Here is a 26,282-nt window from a genome sequence, read left to right on the forward strand (position 1 = left end):
AATTGGTTACTTTGAATTTTGTAATCAGCATCTCTTACCCAACCCCTTAAATCAAAGGCTGGGACCTTGACAATTACCTACATCAATCCCCCATCACCCACTTTTTGCACCTTCTTGCACCCAAAGTAATTGGCATCCTGAATGTTCATCATGTTCCTTTCCTTTTTATATAGTTTTATTGTATCTATATGTGTTCCTGTATATATTTTTATTTTAGTTCCTTTTAGCTGTATATAAAAGAGTATCATGCTGTATGTAATCAATTGGTACTTTTATATTTCACTTATTATTATAGAGTACTAAGATTTGTCCATACCTATCCACTGTAGCATATTCATTTCCACTACTGTAGAATATTGTTTTGTGAATATACTTCATTTTCCTTCCAGCTTCCAGATTTTTACTGTTATCATCTGCCCTCCTTTTCTTCCCTTCTTTGTGGATTTTTAAAAAAAATTATTTACTGTAGTATTAGTGGCATTTTAGGAGGGAACAAAATTAGATGTGTATATTCAATCCATCATTTTTACCTGGGTTACCTAAGTGATCATCAAAAGTAATTTTGACTATATGAGATGTTTTTACCTTACTAACTTTGTGAGCCTACAACCTGTGTAAGGTTTCACTCCACTGCACATACTCTAAACCTTGGTTATTAGCATTAATAACTGACATCTAATAATAGAAAGCCAACAAAGTCATCCAGTCCAACTTTCCACTTTGTCAAGGAATGTTCCTGGTCAGGAAGCCACAGATAGTGCTCTTTGACCTTGGAGATACCTTTCAATAATTCTAACTTAAAGAAAAATGTTGATGTTTTACTTATCTTTTGTAACCTTACTGCAATTAAGTGCAGGGTTTCCATTAGACTTTTTAAATACTGAAAGTAGACTCGTTACTTCCGCTCTTCAAGATAGGAGTTGGGGCCTCCCCCATTTTTCTCAGTAGGCGGCGGCGGCGGTTTGAGATGTTCGGCCTCAAGAGAAACGCAGTAATCGGACTCAACCTCTACTGTGGGGGGGCCGGATTGGGACCGGGTAGCGGCAGCGGCGCCTCCGCTCCGGGGAGGCGGCTTTTGGCTGCGGGAAAGGAGGCCACGGCCGGGCAAGAGGTAGGGGGAGGGGAAACCGGCGAGGTGATTGGCGGAAGCGCCGGCCCGAGCGCCCCCCCCCCCCCGCCCCGGCCACTCTCGCGCCCGACGCCCGGAGGGTCGCGCGGCCCGAGCCCATTGGCGCCGAGGGCCCCGACGTCACCGCGACCCCCGCCAGGCTGCTGTTCTTCGCGCCCACCCGCCGCGCCTCGCCGCCTGAAGAGATGGAATCCTCGGCCTCCGACGCCATCATGTCGCCCGAAGAGGAGCTGGACGGGTGCGAGCCGGAGCCTCTAGGGAAGCGGCCGGCCGTCCTGCCTTTGCTGGAGTTGGTCGGCGAGGCCAGTAACAGCTCGGGCAAGGACGGCTCACTCCCCTCGACGCCGCCCCCAGCAGAGGAGGAGGAGGATGAGTTGTACCGGCAGTCCCTGGAGATTATCTCTCGATACCTCCGGGAGCAGGCAACCGGCACCAAGGACGCGAAGCCACTGGGCGGGTCTGGGGCCGCCAGCCGGAAGGCGTTAGAGACCCTGCGACGGGTCGGGGACGGTGTGCAACGGAACCACGAGACGGCCTTCCAAGGCATGCTTCGGAAACTGGACATCAAAAACGAAGACGATGTCAAATCTTTGTCTCGAGTGATGGTCCATGTTTTCAGTGACGGAGTAACAAACTGGGGCAGGATTGTGACTCTCATTTCTTTTGGTGCCTTTGTGGCCAAACACTTGAAGAGTATAAACCAAGAAAGCTGCATCGAACCATTAGCAGAAAGCATCACAGATGTCCTCGTAAGGACAAAACGAGCCTGGCTAGTCAAACAAAGAGGCTGGGATGGGTTTGTGGACTTCTTCCATGTAGAGGACCTAGAAGGCGGCATCAGAAATGTGCTGCTGGCTTTTGCAGGTGTTGCCGGAGTAGGAGCTGCTTTGGCGTATCTAATAAGATAGCCTTTTAAGTGCAATAATTGACTCTTAACCAACTCCAGCCACCAAAACCACATACGCCTGTGAAATCAGATGTATTTATGAAGTTGGACTTCAAGTTGTGCAGGCCATAACCTCCAGGAGTTCTACTCTAGCAACGTAGAAAAGCAAGCGGCAGGGGGCTTATGGCTAACAGGAATAAATACATGGGAAAAGTAATCCCTCTTGAAGAGTCACTGTCTGAAAGAAGTGGAATTCAGTTTCAGCAACAGGCAAACTTTGGGAGGCCATGGAGGAGGACTTTTAGGTTTAGTGAAGACGGTAGGGTGGAGAGACTTTAATTACCTTGCCTAGGACAGGAAAGTGGCTAGTAGCCAGGCTAGTCATAGAGTTCATTAAATATGCTCACTGAATCCATTAACTTCTATAGTGTTAAAATAGAAGCACTAACAACGCCAGCGTTATGTGTAAAATGGATTTCAAGCTACAAGTAATAGAACCTATGACTAGAAGCCTCAACACTGTACAACAGAGTGTGAAGGGAAGCTTTATCCTCTATAATTAGCTTTCCTAGATGTGCTTCTTGAATAGAAAGTCCAATGCTCAGGATGTTTATACCTGTTCTCCTTTGGCTTGGTTTGAGTGATTCCTAGTTTATTAGCCTAGTGTCATGGCCAAGAATACTTGACTTAAGGCTCAATTACAAATCTGGAATATTCTGTTTTTAAGACAAAAACTTGTAATCGTCTGTAAAAATTGTATATATTTTTACAGAACATCTGTTTGAAATGTAAAGGGAGAAAAGTCTGAAATTACATTAGTTTTTTCATACCCTTTTGAAATTCACAACTTCTGTAGTTAGGAACCTGTTTCTTATAGCTTTTTCTATTCTAAATTTTGTGCTAGTCAGTTCTAGATTGTATACAGAACCAACTGATGTAATTGTATGCAACCGGGTTGTAGTACAACAATTCTTTTTTTTTTTTTTTTTTTGCGGTACGTGGGCCTCTCACTGTTGTGGCCTCTCCCGTTGCGGAGCACAGGCTCCGGACGCGCAGGCTCAGCGGCCATGGCTCACGGGCCCAGCCGCTCCGCGGCATGTGGGATCCTCCCAGACCGGGGCACGAACCCGTGTCCCCTGCATTGGCAGGCGGACTCTCAACCACTGCGCCACCAGGGAAGCCCCAGTACAACAATTCTGATTCATAACTATGCAGGCTTTAATTTTCCTATCTGATTTTGGTAAGTATTTTTTAAATACCTGTTTGGGTTTTGTTTTTTGTTTTTTTTTAAACCTGGGGCTGAGACATTGAGGAATGGAAATTAATCCTTTCACTTTGTTACATGTGGGTTTTCAATAATTGAGTCAAGGTTTTAAGGATTTATTGGGAGGGCGGGGCACACGGGCTAATGACTTAGAAATAATGGGCTCTGATTGGGCAACTACTCATTTGAGTTCCTTCCATTTGTCTTAATTTAACTGGTGAAATTTTAACTGAGTTCATGAGCTCATCTTCAAAGCTTTTGCTAAAAGATTTTCAGCTGTTCCAAATGGGACTTATTAGGAGTATGTGTAAAAAGATCACATTGGGTGGCTGAGAGACATTTGATCCCTTGTTTGCTTAATAAATTGTACAATGATGGCTTGGAAAAGCAGGCTATAGTCTAACCGTGGTGCTATTACTAGGCTTGCTTGTTAAACACAGGTCTAAGCCTAGTGAGTTAATAAAACGAATACTTCTTTCATTTCAAAAAATAAATAAATAAATAAATAAATATTGAAAGTAGCCTAAGGACCCTCTCTGTTGCCTTTAGGGAAATCTAGAGGTCTAGGAGCCCATGTTAAAGTTGCAGTTCTGAGCACCATATAGTAAGACAGAAGTTTAAACTTTTTCTTTCTTATCTTTTTTCCATTGCAGGGATGTCATCAAGTGGTTGGTCAAAGCAGTAACTGAAGACAGATTAACTCAGTCCCCAAAGGAGAATCAAACCTCTCCAGGAACAGGAATCTTGAAGGCCAGCAGTAGCTACCCTTCTCCCCAACCTAACCTGACAAAGAACACCAATCAGCTGTAAGGAGCAGGCAGAAGTTATCTTTCCTGGGGCTATTGGGATTTACTGTTTTAGAGAACAGCACCACCCCCTAAGATGAGTTTCCCCCAAATTAACAAGCTCTTGTAACATAGGCTGATTTTTACTAAAAATTATCTTAGTTTGACTAAAGGTTAAATTCCTAATTCCAAAGGTAAAACAAAAGCAGATGCTTTCCTCCGGGATGAATAGGACTTCACTAAGTGAATATAAATTCACAAAGCCGAAGTGGAACAAAAGGCAGAGGACAGTGCCCTCCCTTTCCTAGATTCCAAGAGACAATACAGGGTTACAGCTACTCACCACTTCATCTGTCCACTGACAGAAGGGGAGTCATGCATAGTGGGTGTTCCAGCAGCCTCTTGTCCTCAAGGAACTGGGTCTCTCCTCCAGTCGTGGAAGAAGAAGAGCAGTTCAACCTGCAGGTTCCAACAGGTTATAACAGCAATGGCTCAGACCAGGGCAGGTCCTATTACCTCAGACCACACTGGAAAGAGATTCCTGGCATTTTTTTTATGGGATTGAAAGTGGTCTTGGCATTTTTTGAGAAATGCCAGGATTTGGGGGCTTGAACTGCCCTTGCACAAGTAACCTGCTATTCCATGTCAATTATATTAAAAATGACAGTCACACTTGATATTTCAAATACAGCATTTGTGCCTAAATTCACAACGCTATATAATAATCTAGTTGCACTGACCTGATTTTCATATAAGTACTATGGGTTTTAACTAATTTAGGAGACAATCTTGTATCTAAAGGGAGAATGTTTTGGAACAATGAAGTATTTGCTTGAGCAGATTGGGGAAGGTCCTAAAGTAGGGAAGTAGGGTTATCCCAGAACTCAGTATATAGACCCAAGAGAGAAGCAGACACTGTTCCTTAAATGAAAACTAATATAATAATAATAATAGTAATAAATTTATTGTAAGTAGATATTAGTAGAATAAAATAGGGTCCCCCTAAAAGTGATCATGATCTTAACAACAACAGTAGACACTGATGTTTACCATTAATGAGTGCCTATCTGCCAGATATCTTAAACATCACAACTTCATGAAATAGGTGGTATTATTTCTCCTTTTTTGAGATGAGAGAACTTAGACTGTAAGCAGTTTAGTAATTTGTCAAAAATTGATCAGCTTGTCATTGCTGAGCCAGAATCTGATGCCAGAGTCCCTGTTCCACCTATTGTGTCACTGGCTGCAGATTTTCTGAAAACAGAGCCCTTCCTTCCCTCACAAATAATAGTGCATGTTAGAAAAGGCTAGCTTCAAGGCCAGGCTTACCTTCTGAGGGGTTGCCTAGATTCCTTCTGCCACATCAGCCTGGCTGTCTCCCACAGTTAGGTCTGATGAGAGAGAGGGTCACGTTTCACCAGCTGAAACTCTGAGACTGAACTTAGTAAAAGATTATTGTAAAGGAACCAGTAACAGGCGAAGACTATATGGTAAATATATATTTTCTCCTATCAAAGAAATTCAAATAATTGTTAGTCATTCTGGACCTGTTTCTTCATCTGTAAAATAGAGAAGTTATAGGTTAGGTTATCCTTAAAGTTCTCTAGATCCTTAAGATTGTATGTTTCTCTTTTTGAATTTAAAAGTAGCTTGCTTTTACAGCTCAACCCCAGGTTCTGAGAGGTTCAGATAGTATGATCTGGCAAAAGGGATTCAGGTAGGTGAAGTTGCTAATAAAAGCATGCTGATGCTTGAGTAGTTCTCCCTGACCCTAGTGTGTGCTTTACAAGATCCTTTAGTACACTGGTGGGGACCTCATCCCAGCCAGTAGGGTAGCTCTTTGCCAGACCCTCCCGCTCATTTGTGTTCTGTGTTCTGGACTCAGGATTGTATGCCAGCTGCAGAGGATGCTGTCCATAGCCGTAGAGGTGGATAGGACCCCCACATGCAGCTCCAATAAAATTGCTGAAATGATGTTTGGGTTTGTGCTGGACATTCCTGAGAGGAGTCAGAGGTGAGTCTTAGTTTTTTTTTTTTTGTTCGTTTGTTTTTTGTTTTCTGTTTTGGTCTGGGAACATAATTTCAAAAGAAAATTCTAAATGGTAGTTAAATTAGGAAAAAAGAGGTAGAGGAATAGTTCCTGTCTCTTTAACCTTTTGAAAGAAAGAGATTCTCAACCAGTTGTTATTATTTGCAACTAAGGCATAATTTCTTGGGAAGAGGCAGGGTACCTTAAATGGAGCCTAAATTTTCCCACTTTATCCATCTGTCTAATAACTTTACTCATCTCTCAAGGTTCAGCTGTGAGGCACGACCATCTTCTCTGACCCTCAGCCGTAGAGCCTGGTATAACTGTTCACTAAAGTCTTGATGGATGAATGAAATAGGCATATCCAATATTAGGGGAAAAAGAGGTGACCCAAGAATGAATAGGGTTGCACCTATAGAATGAGCCCAGATACTAAGAATAAGGAATTCAGTTTCTCTAAGCATTAATTAGTAAAGCATTTCATCAGGAAGAGACAAGGAAATAGAGCTCTTGGCTAGGGCCAGTGATTCCTCCTTTGAACCAGTAATTTTAGAAATCTGAAGGAAGAAAAATAAACTGGAATGAATATGAATTCATGAACAGTTGCTGGTATAGAAATAACTATGAGAAAGCCATTTTACGGTGGTGGCCCTTGTGGGAAATTATCTCCATCAGGTCCATGTCTGCTTCCCATCCCCATCCCCTAAGCTCCCAGTTGGCAGCCAAGACTATTCTTGTACAGTTCTGGTTCCTCTATTGGAAAAAAATGTCATACCAAATAGAATTGTAATAAAGATTTAATTAAAATATCCTGCTAAGATTAAGACAAACATTTGTTGGGTCCCTACAATGTGCCAGTCATTATCATGTTAATTATCTCATGTTTTCATAAAACTTTATAATGTTATTCCTGTTTAACAAATGAGAAAAATACTCTAAGTAGTTAAATAACTAACCCAAGTTTACACAGCTAATCACATTCAGAATCCAGATTTAAACCCAGGACTTCTTAAATCCAAGGTCAATTCAAAGAAGGCAGTACATTACAGTGGTCAGCCAAAAGGAAGCATTCATAAATGCCATGCTTGCTCTATCACTTTGTTAGGGATATTTCATTTGGGTCCAACTCCCATACCACTCATTCATTTATGCCCAGATTCTGGTGAGAGATGGGAAATCTAAGGAATGGGTAAATGTAAACAAATTTGGGCTTAACATAGACAAAAAAATTTTAAATAAAACCTGGTCCTACTTTAAACTTTCTCAAAAAGGGCATATTGGCAACCACCCCAAATTATACTAGAAGATACTTTATATACTTTTATCTTGGTTGTTTTAACTTTTAAAAGTTTAGGTATAATTTACATGCAATTAAATGATACAAACTAATTTACATAAATATCCTTCCATGAGTTTTGACAAAGGCATAACCCATGTGACCTATCATTTTCCAGTGCTTCATTGATAGCATATAGAAATCCTGCAACCTTGCTGAATTCATTTATTCTAGTAGGAATATTTCTGTAGTTTCCTTAGAATTTTCTACATACGCAATATTTTGTCTGCAAATAAAAACAGTTTAACCTCTTCCTTTCCAATCTGTATGCCTTTTGCTTGTTTATCTTACCCTATTGCATGGGCTAATACCTCCAGTAGAATGTTGGAGAAGTGATAGGAGCAGACATCCTTGCCTTATGCCTGATCTTAGGGGGCAAACATTCAGTCTTTGGCCATTTAGTAGTAGTATTAGCTGTAGGTGTTTCATAGGTACCCCTTGTCAGATTGAGGAGACTTCCTTCTATTCCTAATATATTGAGTGTTTTTGTGAAGAATAGGTATTAAAATTTGTGAAATATTTTTCCTCTATTGAGATAGTCAAATTTTTTCTCCTTTCTTCCATTGATGTGATGAATTACATTGATTAATTTCCTAATATTAAAACAACCTTGCATTCCTAGAATAAAAAATCCTACTTGACTGTGATATGTTATCCTTTCTTTATTGACAGATTGAATTTGCTAATATTTTGTTAAGGGCTTTTGCATCTATGTTTACTAGAGATGGTGATCTGTGATTTTATTTTCTTATAATGTTCAACCTCATTCATATTTAAAGAAATTTAAATTAAAACTACACTGAGGTACTATTTCTAACCTATCTAAATAGTAAAAATTTTAAAGTACTATAAAACACTCTATTAGTGAGGCTTTGAGAAAGCGGGTAGGTACTCATACATTGCTGGTGGGACTGCAGAATGGTACAAGTCTTATGGAGGGGAATTTTACAATATCTAACAAAATTAAAGGTACATGTACCTGTTGACCCAGCAATCTCATGTCAAGGAATTTACCCTGAAGGTACACTTTTAACAGTATAAAAATACATATGCACAAGGATATTCACAACAGCATGTTTGTAATTGCAAAATACTAGAAACAACCCAAATGCCCATACATAGGGCAGTGGTTGAATATCTGTGGTACATCTACACAGTGAAGATGTAGCTGTAAAAAAGTAAAATTTAAAAATAGGAGCAAAATATTTATGATCTGTTTTCCAAAATGTATTGTTAAGTAAACAAAGCAAAATACAAAAGAGTATGCATAATAAATATACATATCTTTTTGTAAGAAGGAGAAATTTTTAAATATACATGATTATAATAATTTACAAAAAAAGAAGCCAAGTTAAGATAAACTGCAGACTAATCAAATTGCTTACATACAGGGGTAGATAGATGGCAATGGGCTGGAAAGGAGATAAGGTGCTGAGCTGGAGTTGGAATGACCTTAATGGTAGTATTGGTAGTGTAATACTTCCCTGAGTATACTTCTTTGTATAGTTATAACTTTTAGACTTTTAGAACCATATTAATGTTTTATATACTCAAAAAAAGAAAAATAAACCAGCAAGGAAGTTGGATGGGAGCCTAACATGCAATACAAACAGACACAAATTAACCTGTGTTTTAAATGAATAATAATTGGGACCATGGGGTGGGGAATGGGAGGGAGGACAAGCCCAAGCAACTTTTTTTTTACTTCTTATTTTTAAATAATTATAGATTCACAGGAAGTTGCAAAAACTAGTACAGAGGGGTCCTGTATACCCTTCACCCTCTTTCCCCTAGTGATTACATCTTGCATAACTATAACAGTATCACAAAAAGGAAATTGACATTGGTATAATCCACAGAACATATTCAGATTTCATCCATTTCACCTAGATTGCACTCATTTGAGGGTAGTTCTGTGTAATTTTATCACATTTGTAGCTTCATATAACCACCAGCACAATCAAGATATATGGAACTGTTCCATCACCACAAAGATCCCTTGTACTATTGTAACTATTGTAACTATTCATCTTCTCCAATCCCTGGAAACCACTAGTCTGTCCAAGTAAGGTAAAACACAGTACCTGGACTAAACGCCCTCAGGCTAAAGACAAAATGAAGTGTAAGTAAATATTAAACTCTAGTTAGTAAATTTCTTTTTCACAGAAAGTATGAGTTAACAATTCAAAACCATCTTATGTGTATGCTAGGATTAAACAAATAAATGTATTTTGGTTAATGAGAGCCAAGTTTCTCACGGTCAGAGAAGAGAGTTACACATATGAAAAGGGTTGAAAGGATAGAAGGAACACTGTGTTGCTGGATTGGAATTGGAGGTATCAACATGAACTTGTGGTTTCTAATAAATATAGATAGATATAGGAATAAATGTAGATGTGTGTGTGTTTTATATATATATATATTGTGTGTGTGAATTCATACATCTGTTTCCTACCTTTACCCACTGAGAGAGCATAGAAACAATTACACCCTAGTAGCAATAAGCACACCTAGTATTCAGATCTTTGTTTCTAAATACTAGTTTATACTAAAAGGAACCAGAGTTCTTTAAGGAAATGAAGAATTCCAGAGCTGAGGTAAAGTATAAAATGAGCCTAGAACATCTTGTTCCAGAAAGTGAGGAAATGTTCAAGGAATGTTCAGAACATGTCAAAAGATGCTTAAAGGGCTTCCACTGACTAAATCTGGGATAATTTGAGTATCAAATAACTATTGACAATAAAACATTATAAACTGTTGTGTAAAATAAGAATCCATGATTCTATTACTGATAGGAAGGAAGAAAATGGACTCTCTTCCTTATATTAGAAAGCCAGCTAATAAATATAAGAAGAAATGATGAATTAGGGAAAAAATGCCATTTGGCAACCATCATAATAAGAGAAATTCAGGTATGAGTGTGTACTAAAATTGTGAAAGTTTGTGGAGTACCAAGATATATGCATAATCTCAAAGTATTTTCTCACGAGATGTTAATTATGAAGTGAAAAATAATAACTTTACTGTGGAGATACTACCATAGTCAAGTGATCAAAATTAACACCAACAATGGGACAAATTGACATCATATGCCCCTTGATATGATACACACAACGTTTTTGCAGTCCTCTTGCCAAAAAATGCATAATCTCAATCAAATCATGGGCAAATATCAGAGAAATCCCAAATGAGAAACATTCTATGAAAAAAACTGACCTGCACTTTTCCAAAATGTCAATGTCACGAAAGAAAAAGCAAGAATGAGGAACTGTTCCAGATCAAAGGACATTAAAAAACAGGCAACTGAATGCAATGCATAATCTGGGATTTTCTTTTGCTATTAATAACATCATTAAGACAATGAAAAAAATCTGATTAAATCAGTTAATATAATAGTATTGCATTAAGATTAATTTTCTGATTTTTTTTATCATTGTACATGGTTATCTTAGAGAATGCGCTTGTTTTTAGGAATTATACACTGTAAGTATTTAGGGATAAATGGGCATCATGTCTGCAACTTACTATCAAACAGTTTAGAAAAAAAATAGAAAGACAGAGTTAGTAAGAAGGATAAAGAAGATATGGTAGGGCTTCACTGGTGGCGCAGTGGTTGAGAGTCCGCCTGCCAATGCAGGGGACGCGGGTTCGTGCCCTGGTCCGGGAAGATCCCATATGCCGTGGAGCGGCTAGGCCCATGAGCCATGGCTGCTGAGCCTGCACGTCCGGAGCCTGTGCTCCACAACGGGAGAGGCCACAACAGTGAGAGGCTCTCGTACTGCAAAAAAAAAAAAAGAAGAAATGGTAAATGTTTAACACTTGGGGAACCTGAGTGAAAAATACTAAGGGTATTTGGGAATTATTTGTACTATTCTTACAACTCTTCTCTGAGTATAACAAAAAGTTTAAAAAAAAGGTATATTTATTGTAAACAGCATATAGTCAGATTTGCTTTTTTAGGCATCTGACAATCCCTACCTTTTAACTGGAGTTATTTATTCCATTTACATTTAATTTAATTATTGGTTTTACATCTGTCATCTTACTGTTTGTTTCCTGTTTGTCCCTTTTGTTCTTTGTTCATTTTTACCTCCTTTTCTGCCTTCTTTTGGATTAATTATTTTCTATTATTCCATTTTATCTTTCCTATGGCTTTTTAACTTTTTTAAATTAAAAATTTATTTTGACATAGTTGTAGATTCTTATGCAGTTGTAAGGAATAATACAGAGAGATCACATGTACTCTTTACACAATTTTGCCCAGTGGTAATATATTGCAAAACTTTAGTGCATGTATCACAACCAGGATATCAAGAATGGACGTCCCTGGTGGCGCAGTGGTTAAGAATCCACCTGCCAATGCAGGGGACACAGGTTTGAGCCCCGGTCCGGGAAGATCCCACATGCTGCAAGGAAACTAAGCCCGTGAGCCTCAACTACTGAGCCTGCACTCTAGAGTCCGTGAGCCACAACTACTGAGCCCACGTGCCGCAACTGCTGAGGCCTGCGTGCCTAGAGCCCGTGCTCCGCAATGAGAGAGGCCACCGCAATAAGAAGCCCGCGCACTGCAACAAAGAGTAGTCCCCACTCACAGCAAATAGAGAAAGCCCATGTGCAGCAACCCAATGCAGCCAAAAATAAAAATAAATAAAATAAGGGGCTTCCCTGGTGGCGCAGTGGTTGAGAGTCCGCCTGCTGATGCAGGGGACACGGGTTCGTGCCCCGGTCCAGGAAGATCCTACATGCCGCGGAGCGGCTAGGCCAGTGAGCCATGGCTGCTGAGCCTGTGCGTCTGGAGCCTGTGCTCCGCAATGGGAGAGGCCACAACAGTGAGAGGCCCGCGTACTGCAAAAATAAATAAATAAATAAAATAAAAATTTTTACAATTTTTAAAAATAAAAGCAAAGAATGATAGAAGCCAAGATAGAGCACATTTCCATAGTCATAAGGATTATTCATTTTGCCCTTTTATAACTATACCCTCCCTCCGCCACCCCTTCTTAACCCTTGGCAACTACTAGTCTATTTTTCATTTTTATAGTTTTGTCATTTCAAGATACTGTGTAAGTGGAATCATACAGTATGTAAGCTTTGGGGATTGGCTTTTTCACTTAGCATAAATCTCTGGAGATTCATTCAGGTTGTTGTATCTATCAATAGTTGATTATTTTTTATTGCTGAATAGTATTCCATAGTGTGGGTGTACCTTTGATTTTGTTTTTTTAACCATTTACCCCCTGAAGGATATTTGTCTTGTTTCCAGTTTGGGGCTATTATGAATAAAACTTCTATAAACATTCATGTACAAATTTTTGAATAAATGTAAGTCTTCATTTCTATGGAATAAATGCCAAGGAGAGCAATTTTTGTATTATATAGTAGTTACTTATTTAATTTTTTTAAGAAACTGCCAAACTGTTTCCTTGAGTGGCTGTACGGTTTTACATTCCCCCCAGCAGTATATGAGTGATCCAGTTTCTCTGCATCCTGGCCAGCATTTGGTGTTGTTACTGTTTTTTATTTTAGCCATTCTGATAGGTGTGTGGTGGATTCTCATTGTGATTTTCATCTTCATTTCTCTGATGGCTAATGAAGTTGAACATCTTTTCATGTGCTTAATACCATCTGTATAACATTTTCACTAAAATATTTTTTCTCATGTTCTAAATAGATTGCTTGCTTTTTTACTGAGTTCGTTTTTTTTTAATAGATCTTTATTGGAATATAATTACTTCACAATACTGTGTTAGTTTCTGTTGCACAATGAAGCGAATAGCCATATGCATACACATGTCCCCATATCCCTTCCCTCTTGAGCCTCCCTCCCATCCCCCCTCTAGGTCATCGTAAAGCACCGAGAGGATCTCCCTGTACTATGCTGCTGCTTCCCACCAGCCAACTATTTTACATTTGGTAATGTATGTATGTCAATGCTACTCTCACTTCGCCCTCCCACCCCATGTCCTCAAGTCCATTCTCTATGTCTATCTCTTTATTCCTGCCCTACAACTAGGTTCATCAGTACCTTTTTTTTTTTTAGATTCCATATATATGTGTTAGCATATGGTATCTGTTTTTCTCTTTCTGACTTACTTCACTCTGTATGAGAGACTCTAGGCCCATCCACCTCACTACAGATAACTCAATTTTGTTTCTTTTTATGGCTGAGTAATATTCCATTGTGCATATGTGCCACATCTTCCTTACCCATTCATCTGTCGATGGACATTTAGGTTGGTTCCGTGTCCTGGCTATTGTAAATAGTGCTGCAGTGAACATTGGTACATGTCCCTTTTTGAATTATGGTTTTCTCAGGGTATATGCCCAGTAGTGGGATTGCTGGGTCATATGGTAGTTCTCTTTTTAGTTTTTTAAGGAACCTGCATACTGTTTTCCATAGTGGTTGTATCAATTTACATTCCCACCAACAGTGCAGGAGGATTCCCTTTTCACCACACCCTTTCCAGCATTTATTGTTTCTAGATTTTTTGAAAATGGCCATTCTGACCAGCGTGAGGTGATACCTCATTGTAGTTTTGATTTGCATTTCTCTAATAATTAGTGATGTTGAGCATCTTTTCATGTGCCTCTTGGCCATCTGTATGAAATGTCTGTTTAGGTCTTCCATCCATTTTTTAACTGTATTGTTTGATTTTTTTCATATTGAGCTCCATGAGCTGTTTGTATATTTTGGAGATTAATCCTTTGTTATTTCATTTTCAAATATTATTTTCTCCCATTCTGAGGGTTGTCTTTTTGTCTTGGTTATGGTTTCCTTTGCTGTGCAAAAACTCTTAAGTTTAAGTCCCATTTGTTTATTTGTTTTTATTTCTGTTACTCTAAGATATGCGTCAAAAAAGATCTTGCTGTGGTTTATGTCAAAGAGTGTTTTTTCCTATGTTTTCCTCTAAGAGTTTTATAGTGTCTGGCCTTATGTTTAACTGTGTAATCCATATGGAGTTTATTTTTGTGTATGGTGTTAGGTAGTATTCTAATTTCATTCTTTTACACATAGCTGTCCAGTTTTCCCAGCATCACTTATTGGAGAGGATGTCTTTTCTCCATTGTATGTTCTTGCCTCCTTTGTCGTAATTAAGTGCCCATATGTGCATGGGTTTATCTCTGGGCATTCTATCCTGTACCATAGATCTGTATTTCTGTTTTTGTGCCAGTACCATACTGTCTTGATTACTGTAGCTTTGTAGTATAGTTTGAAGTCGGGGAGCCTGTTTCCTCCAACTCCATCTTTCTTTCTCAAGATTCCTTGGCTATTCAGAGTCTTTTGTGTTTCCATACGAATTGTAAGATTTTTTGTTCTAATTCTGTGAAGAATGCCATTGGTAGTTTGATAGGGATTGCATTGAATCTGTAGATTGCTTTAGGTAGTATAGTCATTTTCACAATATTGATTCTTCCAATCCAAGAACATGGTATATTCCTCCATCTGTTTATGTCATCTTTGATTTCTTTCGTCAGTGTTTTATAGTTTTCTGAGTGCAAGTCTTTCACCTCCTTAGGCTTATTCCTAGGTATTTTATTCTTTTTGTTGCAATGGTAAATGGAAGTGTTTCCTTAGTTTCTGTTTCTGATTTTTTGTTGCTGGTGTATTGGAATGCCAGAGATTTCTGTGCATTAATTTTGTATCCTGCAACCTTACCAAATTCATTGATTAGTTCTAGTAATTTTCTGGTGGCATCTTTAGGATTTTCTATGTATAGTATCATGTTACCTGCAAACAGTGACAGTTTTACTTCTTTTCCAATTTGTATTCCTTTTGTTTCTTTTTCTTCTCTGATTGCTGTGGCTAGGACTTCCAAAACTATGTTGAATAAGAGTGGTGAGAGTGGACATCCTTGTCTTGTTCCTGATCTTAGTGGAAATGCTTTCAGTTTTTCCCCATTGAGTATGATGCTTGCTGTGGGTTTGTCATATATGGCCTTTATTATGTTGAGGTAGGTTCCCTCTATGCCCATTTTCTAGAGAGTTTTTATCATAAATGGGTGTTGAATTTTTTCAAAAGCTTTTTCTGCATCTATTGAGATGATCATACAGTTTTTATTCCTTAATTTGTTAATGTGGTATATCATATTGATTGATTTGCATATATTGAAGAATCCTTGCATCCCTGGGATAAATCCCACTTGATCATGGTCTGTGATCCTTTCAATGTGCTGTTGGATTCTGTTTACTAATATTTTGTTCAGGATTTTTTTTGGAAGAGTTTGAGAAGGATTGGTGTTAGCTCTTCTCTAAATGTTTGATAGAATTCACCTGTGAAGCCATTTGGTCCTGGACTTTTGTTTGTTGGAATATTTTTAATTACAGTTTCAATTTCATTACTTGTGATAGGTCTGGGTTTTTTTTGTTTTTGTTGTTGTTGTTGTTGTTGTTGTTGTTTGCGGTACGCGGACCTCTTACTGCTGTGGCCTCTCCTGTTGAGGAGCACGGGCTCCGGACGCGGAGGCTCAGCAGCCATGGCTCACTGGCCCAGCCGCTCAGCGGCACGTGGGATCTTCCCGGACCGGGGCACGAATCCGTATCCCCTGCATCGGCAGGTGGACTCTCAACCACTGCGCCACAAGGGAAGCCCCTGATAGGTCTGTTTATATTTTCTAGTTCTTCCTGGTTCAGTCTTGGAAAATTGTACCCTTCCAAGAATTTGTCCATTTCCTCATGGTTGTCCATTTTATTGGCATATAGTTGTTTGTAGTAGTCTCTTATAATCCTTTGTATTTCTACAGTGTCAGTTGTGATTTCTCCTTTTTCATTTCCAATTTTATTGATTTGTGTCCTCTCCCTTTTTTCCTTGATGAGCCTGACTAAGGGTTTATCAATTTTGTTTTTCTCAAAGAACCAGCTTTTAGTTTTATTGAGCTTTGCTATTGTTTTCTTCATTTCTATTTCATTTCTGCTCTTGTCTTTATGATTTCTTTCCTTCTACTGACTTTGGGTTTTCTTTGTTCTTCTTTCTCTAGCTGTTTTAAGTGTAGAGTTAGATTTTTTATTTGAGATTTTTCTTGTTTCTTGAAGTGAGATTGTATTGCTATAAACTTCCCTCTTAGAACTGCTTTTGCTGTGTCCCATAGGTTTTGGGTTGTCATGTTTTCACTGTCATTTGTTCCTATGTATTTTTTAAATTTCTTCTTTGATTTCTTCAGTGATCCCTTGGTTATTTAGTAGTGCACTGTTTAGCCTCCATGTATTTGTGTTTTTTACAGTTTTTTTCCTGTGATTGATTTCCAATCTCATAGCATGTGGTCAGAAAACATGCTTGATATGATTTCAATTTTTAAAAATTTTCCGAGGCTTGATTTGTGACCCAAGATGTGATCTATCCTGAAGAATGTTCCATGTGCCCTTGAGAAGAAAGTGTGTTCTGCCACCTTTGGGTGGAATGTTCTATAAATATCAGCTAGATCTATCTGGTCTTTTGTGTCATTTAAAGTTTGTGTTTCCTTATTTATTTTCTGTTTGGATGATCTGTCCATTGGTGTAAGTAGGGTGTTAAAGTCCCCTACTATTATTGTGTTACTGTCGATTTCTCCTTTCATGGTTGTTAGCATTTGCCTTATGTATTGAGGTACTCCTATGCTGGGTGCATATATATTTATAATTGTTATATCTTCTTCTTGGATTGATCCTTTGATCATTATGTAGTGTCCTTCCTTATCTCTTGTAACAGTCTTTATTTTTTAAGTCTATTTTATCTGATACAATATTGCTACTCCAGCTTTCTTTTGATTTCCATATGCATGGAATATCTTTTTCCATCCCTTCATTTTCAGTCTGTATATGTCCCTAGATGTGAAGTGGGTCTCTTGTAGACAGCATATATATGGGTCTTGTTTTTGTATCCATTCAGCCAGTCTGTGTCTTTTGGTTGGGGCATTTAATCCATTTAATAATCAAGGTTACTATCGATATGTGTGTTCCTATTACTATTTTCTTAATTGTTTTGGGTTTGTTTCTGTGGGTCTTTTTCTTCTCTTGTGTTTCCCGCTTAGAGAAATTTCTTTAGCGTTTGTTGTAAAGCTGGTTTGGTGGTGCTGATTTCTCTTAGCTTTTGCTTGTCTGAAAAGCTTTTGACTTCTCCATTGAATCTGAGTGAGATCCTTGCTGGGTAGAGTAATCTTGGTTGTAGGTTTTTCTCTTTCATCACTTTAAGTATATCCTGCCACTCCCTTCTGGCCTGCAAAGTTTCTGCTGAAAAATCAGCTGATAACCTTATGGGGATTCCTTTATAGGTTATTTTTTGTTTTTCCCTTGCTGCTTTTAATATTTTTCTTTGAATTTAATTTTTGTTAGTTTGAATAATATGTGTCTTGGTGTGTTTTTCCTAGGGTTTATCTTGTATGGGACTCTCTTTGCTTCCTGGACTTAAGTGACTCTTTCCCATGTTAGGGAAGTTTTCCACTATAATCTCTTCAAATATTTTCTCAGACTCTTTCTTTTTCTCTTCTTCTTCTGGGACCCCTATAATTCGAATGTTGGTGTGTTTAGTGTTGTCCCAGAGATCTCCGAGATTGTCTTCAATTCTTTTCATTCTTTTTTCTTTATTCTGCTCCTCGACAGTTATTTCCACCATTTTGTCTTCCAGCTCACTTACTCGTTCTTCTGCCTCAGTTTTTCTGTTACTGATTCCTTCTACTGTATTTTTTATTTCAGTTATTGTGTTGTTCATCTCTGTTTGTTCTTTATTTCTTCTAGATCTTTGTTAAACATTTCTTGTATTTTCTCAGTCTGTGCCTCCATTCTATTTCCGAGATTCTGAATCATCATTACTATCATTACTCTGAATTCTTTTTCAGCTAGATTGCCTATTTCCTCTTCATATTTTTGGTCTTGTAGGTTTTCACCTTGCTCCTTCATCTGTGACATATTATTTTGCCGTCTCATTTTTTTTTTTTTTTTTTATGAGTGGGCTGTGTTCTTGTCTTACTGGTTGTTTGGCCTGAGGCTTCCAACACTGGGGTTTGTAGGCTACTGGGTAGAGCTGGGTCTTGGTGCTAAGATGAGGAACTCCGTGAGACCTCATTCCAATGAAGATTCCCTGGGGTCTGAGGTTCTCTGTTAGTCCAGTGGTTCGGACTCAGAACTCCCACCGCAGGAGCTTTGTCCTTACCCTGGCAGGCTCATGAACCAAGATCCCACAAGCTGCCTGGGGTGGCAAAAAAATAAAATACAATAACAAAGTAAAAAATAAAATTAGACTAGGAAACTAACAGATATGTTAGGAAGAATATAAAAATAAAAATATAGATGAATCAACAACCGGAAGGTACAACAGTACCACAGTAGTAAAAAAGAGGAGGGAAAAAAAGGAGGGTGGGGGAGGAGGCTTTGGCTGCAGAGGGCAGGGCCTAAGCAAGGGTGAGGTTTGGGTGGTGGGTGGGGCCAATGCTCAGGACCCACAGGGCTGGAACAGGCCCTGGGGGCTGTGGGGGATGGGGCTTAGTCTCAAGGAACAGAAGCGGCCCAGGCCTGCTCCCCACCCCTGGTCTGAGTGGGCAGGGGACTTCACCTGGGAGCCCAGCAGGCTTCCTGGGCTCGAGTGGGTGGGACAAACGCCCTTCTCTCCTCTCCTGCTCCTCCAGTCTGGGAGGGCCCCTCCCCCCACCTCTCCTGATCTTCCCACCTCCCTCCTATGCCCTCAAGGACCTACACAGCCTGGAGGGGGCTTTGGAGGGCAGGGGACAGGCCTGGGAGCTCAGCAGGCTCCCTGTACAATCGCCCTCCGGTGTTCCCCCACTCCTCCTGGATGGCTCCTCCCAACTGCCTCTCCTGATCTCCCTGCCTCCCTCCTATGCCCCCAGGACCCACGCAGCCTGGATGGGGTTTTGGAGGTGGGGTACCGGCCTGGGAGCTCAGCAGGCTCCCTGGCCACCCCAGGCCATCGCCCTCCCTCCTCTCCCGCTCTTCCTGGAGAGTCCCTCCCACCTGCCTCTCCTGATCTCCCTGGCCTCAGGGGTGCCAATCCTGTTTGGCCTCCACTTCTCCTCCCCCATCAGTCCCCCTACATCCTACCGGTTCACTTTGGGGATCCTCCCATCTCCTTGGGCATCAGAGTCCCCCACCATCGGCCGGCAGGCGCCCTAGTTGCAGGGAGACGCTAACTCCACATCTTCCCACATCTCCATCTTGACTCTGCTCTCCTACTGTTGACTTTTAAGAGTCTTTATATATTCTAGATATAATCCTTTTTCAGATCTGTAGTTTGCAAATATTTTCTCCCATTCTGTAGTTTGTCTTTTCATCCTCTTTAACAAGGTCTTTCAAAAAACAAGTTTTAAATTTGAATGAAGTCCAGCTTATCAGCTTTTTCTTTTATGGAAAATGCTTTTGTGCCAAAGATTCCTTAGGATTGTCTGTGTAGACCATCATGTCATCTGCAAATAGGGAAAGTTTTATTTCTTTTTTTTCCCATCAGTGTGCCTTTTATTGCCTTACTGCACTGGCTAGAACTTTCAGTACTATGTTGAATAGAGTGATGAAAGCAGACACCTTTGTTCATGATCTAGGGGAAGGCATTCAGTTCATTAATTATTGATTAATTAAAATATGAGTTCACCATGAATTATGATGCCAGCTATAGGTTTTTTGGTAGATGTTCATTAATAAGTTGAAGAAGTTCCCTTCTATTCCTAGTTTTCTCAGTTTTTATCATGAGCGGGTATTGAATTTTATCACATGCTTTTTCAGCAAATGTTTTACTTTTTTTAATGGTTGCTCTTGGAATTACAATATGCATTCTTAACTTACTAGAGTCTGCCTTGGATTAATATTATATCATAACATGTAATGTAAGAACCTTATAACTATGTCTTTCCATTTACCCCACTCCCATCCTCTGTGCTATTGTTGTCATACATTTTACTCCAGGATGGGATCATATTTTTGCTTTAAACATTTACTTGTTTTTAAAAGAAATTCAGAGATATGGGGAGGGGAAGTCTTTATACTACTAAAGTATATACTTTATACTACAACTGTGATATTATGACCTATAATAAGAAATATATATATTTGATCTTCATCCTGTTCCTGGCACAGAGCTCTTTTGGAGTTTTTTAAGTGATAAGAGTGATCAAGTTTTCTTTGTTATGTTAGTGAGGGGTCTTTCAGAAAGCATTTGGTGACCTAAGGTTAGGAGCTGGTTGCCAGGGGAACCATGTAATTAGAGGGTTGGGACTCCAACCCTCCACTCCCAGCCCTCCCCCCACCCCACCGCCCCCTCCTGGGAAGGGGCAGGGGCTGGAGTTTGAGTTCAATTACCAATGACCAATGATTTAATCAGTCGTGCCTATCTAATGCAGCTTCCTTGAAAACCCAAAAGGACTGGGTTCAGAGAGCTTCCAGGTTGGTAAACAGGTGGAGATGCCTGTAGAGTGATGTACCCAGAGAGCATGGAAGGGCCTCACCCTTTCCCCATACCTTATGCATCTCTCCCATTTGGCTGTTCTTGAGTTATATCCTTTTATAATAAACTGGTAATCTAGTAAGTAAAGTGTTTCTCTGAGTTCCGTGAGCCACTGTAACAAATTAATCAAACCTAAGATGGGTTTCTGGGAACCTTCGATCTATAGCTAAGTGGTTCAGAAGCACACAGGTCAACAACCTGGACTTTCCAATTGGCATCTGAAGAGAGAGTGGGAGGGCAGTCTTGTAGGATTGAGTCCTTAACCTGTGGGATCTGACACTATGGTAAATAGTGTCAGAATTGAGTTAATTGCTTAGTGGTGCTGAAATAAAACACACATCAGATCCACATAACTACCATTTTGGGTGTTCTTCTTTCTTTGTTGAAGATCCAAGTTCCATTTGGTATCATTTCTCTTCCACCTAAAGAACTTATCTTCTTTTAACATCTTTTGTAGTGCAGGTCTACCGTAATGAATTCTCTCAGCTTTTGTTTATCTGGAAATGTTTTTATTTTACCTTCATATATGAATGGTGTTTTTACTTGATATGAGTTCTAGATTGATAAGTATTTTTAATTTATTTTAAAGATGTTCCATTTTCTTCTGGCTTGCTGATGAGAAGTCATTAGAATTTCTTACTTTTGTTCTGTTATATGCCATGTGTCTTTTTTCTCTGGCTGCTTTTTTTTGTTTTCAGCAATTTGATTATTATAACTAGGTGTGGTTTCCTTTATGTTTATCCTGCTTGGGGTTTATTGAGATTCTGGAATCTGTGAGTTGATATTTTTGATCAATTTTTGAAATATCTTGGCCATTATTTTTGCCCCAAAGTTCATCTTCTGGAAATTCAAGTACATATACATTAAGCTGTATGACACTGTTCCACAGAACACTGAGGATCTGGTGTTTTCTACTGTTGTTGTTTTGTTTTATTTTGTTTTGTCTTGTCTTTTTTTTTCTCTTTTTCACTTTGGATAGTCTTCATGCTCCCTGATCTTTTCTTTTGTGGTGCCCAATTGTTGTTAAGCCTATCCAGTGATTTTTTTTTTCAGGTATTGTGTTTTTCAGCTCTAGAGTCTCCATTTGGTTCATTGTTATAGTGTCCATTTCTCTTTGCTAAGTGTCCGCATCTAATCACGGATTATGTATATCTTGGTTAGTTGGTCGGCTGGTTGGATGGTTGGTTGGTTAATTTTGAACATATTTATAATAGCTGTTCTAAAGTCCTTGTCTACTAATTCCAACATCTGTATCGACTCTTAGCCTGTTTCTATGGACATTTTGCTCCTGGTTATGAATCACATTTTCCTGCTTTTTCCCCCGTCTAATAATTTTTTATTGTGTGCTGAACATTATGAATGCCACATTGTTGAGAGTCTGAAATTTGCTGACTTCCTTTAAAGAGTATTGAGTTTCATTCTTGCAGACAGTGATTTACTGGCAGATTAGCTTTCTCCTTTTAAGGCTTGTTTCTAGGATTTGTAAGGGTGCTCTAAATCAACCCTTCTTTTTTTTTTTTTTTTTTTTTTTATGGTATGTGGGCCTCTCACTGTTGTGGCCTCTCCCGTTGCAGAGCACAGGCTCCGGACGCGCAGGCTCAGCGGCCATGGCTCACGGGCCCAGCCACTCCGAGGCATGTGGGATCCTCCTGGTCTGGGGCACGAACGCGCGTCCCCTGCATCGGCAGGCGGACTCTCAACCACTGCGCCACCAGGGAAACCCCAACCCTTCTTAAGATACTAGTCTTGTAGCTTAGTCTTTCTGGGGTTGCACCTGAATGCCCAACATGTTCAATGCGATCTCTCCTCTAGCTCATTGAAACCCCATGTCCTTCAGCACTGGGCACTCTCCTGAATCCCCAGTCAGCTCATAGCTCCTCACTAGCTGTTCTCTCCCAGGCTTTTGGATCTTATCCCTGTCCCTGTGCCAGGGGGGCCCCTTACACATATTTCTTGAGCTCCCTCTTCTCTGACACAAATTCCAGCCACCTCAGCTCTACTGAACTCCAGTCTCCGTTTGCTCTGCCCAACAAGCCCACTGCTTTCTGTTTGGGACCCATGCTTTCCTCTGCCTTAGTTAGAAAGTGTCCCCAGCAAGAAATCTGGGGTAAACGTGGGGTTCACCACCTTTGTTTCCCTTCTCTCAAGAATAATAGTCATTTGTAGTAGCTTGTCCAATGCCTGAAAATAGTTATTTCATATATTTTGTACAGGTTTATAATTATTGATAACAGGAGAGTAAATTCAATACCAGCTATACTTGTTAAGGCTGGATCTGGATGTTAGGCTTCCTCTGTATCTTGTTTTTAAATTTTGAATTTGAATTGCTATAGATAATTGTACCTCCATTTCCTACTATGTCCAATACATTAAAATTACTTTCTTGTCCCTTGGATATTTCTGGGTTTGCCATCTTGGGTTATAAAACCAGGACAAATGCAGGCCCTGGAATAAAAATTGGAAGAGAAAATACAGTTTGAAATAAAAAGTTATTAAATAGGAAAACTGTCTTGTGAAAGTAATAGGCCAAATACAGAGTAGAAATTAAACTGTAAAAGAACTGGGGGAATATCTTTTTAATGTAATCATTTGGAGTCCTTTGTATTAAAAAAGAAAATTTGTCAGAGGAGGTATAGAATTGTACTTAAAAAAACACACACATTAAAGAGATAAAATGGGGCTTCCCTGGTGGCGCAGTGGTTAAGAATCCGCCTGCCAATGCAGGGGACATGGGTTCGAGCTCCGGTCCGGGAAGATCCCACATGCTGCAGAGCAACTAAGCCCGTGTGCCAACTACTGAGGCTGCGCTCTAGAGCCCGTGAGCCACAACTACTGAGCCTGCATGCCACAACTACTGAAGCCCATGTGCTACAACTACTGAAGCCCACGTGCCTAGAGCCCATGCTCTGCAGCAAGAGAAGCCACTGCGATGAAAAGCCCGTGCACTTCAAAGAAGAGTAGCCTACGCTCGCCACAACTAGAGAAAGCTCACGCACAGCAACGAAGACCCAACACAACCATAAATAAATAAGTAAATAAATATATTTATTTTTTAAAAAAGAGAGAGATAAAATGGATTTTCACAAATATTACAGACTTTTTTAAACCATTGAATGGTAAGAAGCAAAGGTTTTAAAGTATTTATTCTGCTTTTTTTTTTTTTCTTTTTGCGGTATGTGGGCCTCTCACTGTTGTGGCCTCTCCCGTTGCGGAGCACAGGCTCCGGATGCGCAGGCCCAGCGGCCATGGCTCACGGGCCCAGCCGCTCCGCGGCATATGGGATCCTCCCAGACCGGGGCACGAACCCGTATCCCCTGCGTCGGCAGGCGGACTCTTAACCACTTGCGCCACCAGGGAGGCCCTATTCTGCTTTTTTACCCTTGCTTTTACACAAATAATACCTGTGCCTGGTGCAACAGCAAAGGGAAAGGGGAAAAAAGAAAATAAAAATGAATAGATACTTTGTTATTTATCATTTTTATAAGTGACAGTGGCACAAAGAGCACCCTATTTTTCCAGATGTTGCAAAACTGCCAAGGGGCAGTTGTAGAAGAAAGAACTCTGAGACCTGGAGCTAACGGCTCTGTTGCTGCCATCTCCTTATCTGCGCATGAGCCGTCTATTCCTCAGAACTGCTGACAAGCAGACCTGGCAAGAACCACCAAACAAACCTTCAGGCAAAAACCTTCAGGCAGTTCAGAGATTCACCCTGTGCATCTGAGATTCATAACTTTTTTTTTTTTTTGGAAGCTGACATTGCTTTTAGAACAATGGGTTTGACTCACCTTTCTGAAGCACAGCCCCTATTTTACAGCTCTCCAGCTCAGAAGCCTCTGAATGTGCTCCACCCCACCCTCGCTGACCAAGCACTGCCCTGCACAGAGTGACAAAGTCAAGGGCCAGAGTCCCTCTGGGACTCTTACGTCCTAGACTTGAAATTTAAGAAGACTGCAGTACCCCAGCTGTGACTTTTACTTCTTTGTTTTCACCCACGTTTATCCTGCACTGAAATGCCTCCTGCCTCGGGCCTTCTTTACTCCTAGACCACCGCCAGCAGTGCTACCTCCTCCATACGGAGGCTGCTTCCGGCCCCCTGACCAAACGTGCTCTCTTCTCTGTGTCTGTAGAGCGCCTCAGGCACCTCGCATATAGGTACACTTGCCCTGCACTTTATGTAGGTTCCTGTTGCATACTTCTTGCCCCTGTTCAACTATCAGCTTTTTGAGAGCAATATCCTCTTTTATTTCTCTTACTATTCCTTGTTTCTGCCAAACAGTACCTGGCACCTTATGGCCATTCAGAAATATGTAATCTCATGATTAATTCTCTTGGTTACAGTATGATATAATTCTTCTTAACGTGTCCTAAACTAGTCTTTTTCAAATATCAAAGACTTTCCCTCCTTCTGACAGTTGTTAATTCATGAACAAATCCATTTCTGCCCTGTCTACAAGCTTTGTGATTTTTTAGGCCTTCACTCTATTCCTTCTTAGCCTTCTCTGGATTAGGGCAAAGTTTAGAGCGTTCAGGGAGAATTGTGGTATATGTTCTGTGAAACAGTAATTGTGATGATGAACTCTCTCTATCTCTTCTCCATACAGAGAGATGTTCTTTACTACCATGGAGAGCCACCTTCTGCGCTGTAAAGTGCTGGAAATCATATTCCTCCACAGCTGTGAGACACCCACCCGCCTGCCCTTGTCTTTGGCCCAGGCCCTCTATTTTCTGAACAATTCCACATCACTGCTCAAGTGTCAGGTACATTTTTCCCTATTTCAGTTCCAGGCCTAGAACACCTTTTCCTTAATCCTTGATTAAGTAAATTATGTAAAAGTGTAAAAGTGTTTTACACTATTTTACATTATGTAAAAGTGACTTGAAAACTGTACAAAGCCTCTAACTGAGGAAGGCATTTATTACCAATTGCTTTTACTATCTCTGCAGTCGGATAAAACCCAGTGGCAGACATGGGATGAACTGGTTGAGCATCTACAGTTTCTGTTATCCAGTTACCAACATGTTTTAAGAGGTAAGGAGCATTTGGTCACAAACCAGATGGTGTGGGAGTCTCACAGTGGACATTATTATGAATTAAAGTTACATAAGGGACTCTAATTTGTTAGCTTCAGTAAACCATTGTTCCTTGGTGTAACTGTGAGGAACAAGGAAGGACATAGCCGGAATCGCTGCTGTGAAACAGAAGAATTCACATAGTATTTTTGTTATGGCAGATACTACAGTGGTCCTCACAATTATTAGGCTGTGCAGGTAGACAAAAGTCATTCTAACATGAGAAGGATTTAGTAATGACCTGATTTGGCCCTGGCATCTTTCCCTGGCCTATCACTGCAGCGTCTTTGTTGGGTTGATTGCTCACTGACTCGGACATTGTAAATATCCGTGAATATGATGCAAATACAGAGCAAATCAGTGGCA

At 40.1% G+C, this 26,282-nt stretch overlaps 1 protein-coding gene and 1 pseudogene across 1 annotated transcript in view; both read left to right on the plus strand.

Moving 5' to 3' along the window:
• Nucleotides 1–26,282, plus strand: part of SIMC1 (SUMO interacting motifs containing 1) — a 107,422-nt gene that overhangs the window by 74,137 nt on the left and 7,003 nt on the right. The window contains exons 6-9 of the mRNA XM_060092444.1: nucleotides 3,933–4,085; nucleotides 5,950–6,078; nucleotides 25,448–25,604; nucleotides 25,791–25,875. Coding sequence (XP_059948427.1) covers nucleotides 3,933–4,085; nucleotides 5,950–6,078; nucleotides 25,448–25,604; nucleotides 25,791–25,875 — 524 coding nt within the window. The remainder of the gene's footprint in view (nucleotides 1–3,932; nucleotides 4,086–5,949; nucleotides 6,079–25,447; nucleotides 25,605–25,790; nucleotides 25,876–26,282) is intronic.
• On the plus strand, nucleotides 939–2,090 carry LOC132485842 (induced myeloid leukemia cell differentiation protein Mcl-1 homolog; annotated as a pseudogene).

The sequence above is a fragment of the Mesoplodon densirostris genome, chromosome 3 (assembly GCF_025265405.1).
Source record: "Mesoplodon densirostris isolate mMesDen1 chromosome 3, mMesDen1 primary haplotype, whole genome shotgun sequence".
In the NCBI taxonomy this organism is placed as follows: Eukaryota; Metazoa; Chordata; class Mammalia; order Artiodactyla; family Ziphiidae; genus Mesoplodon; species Mesoplodon densirostris.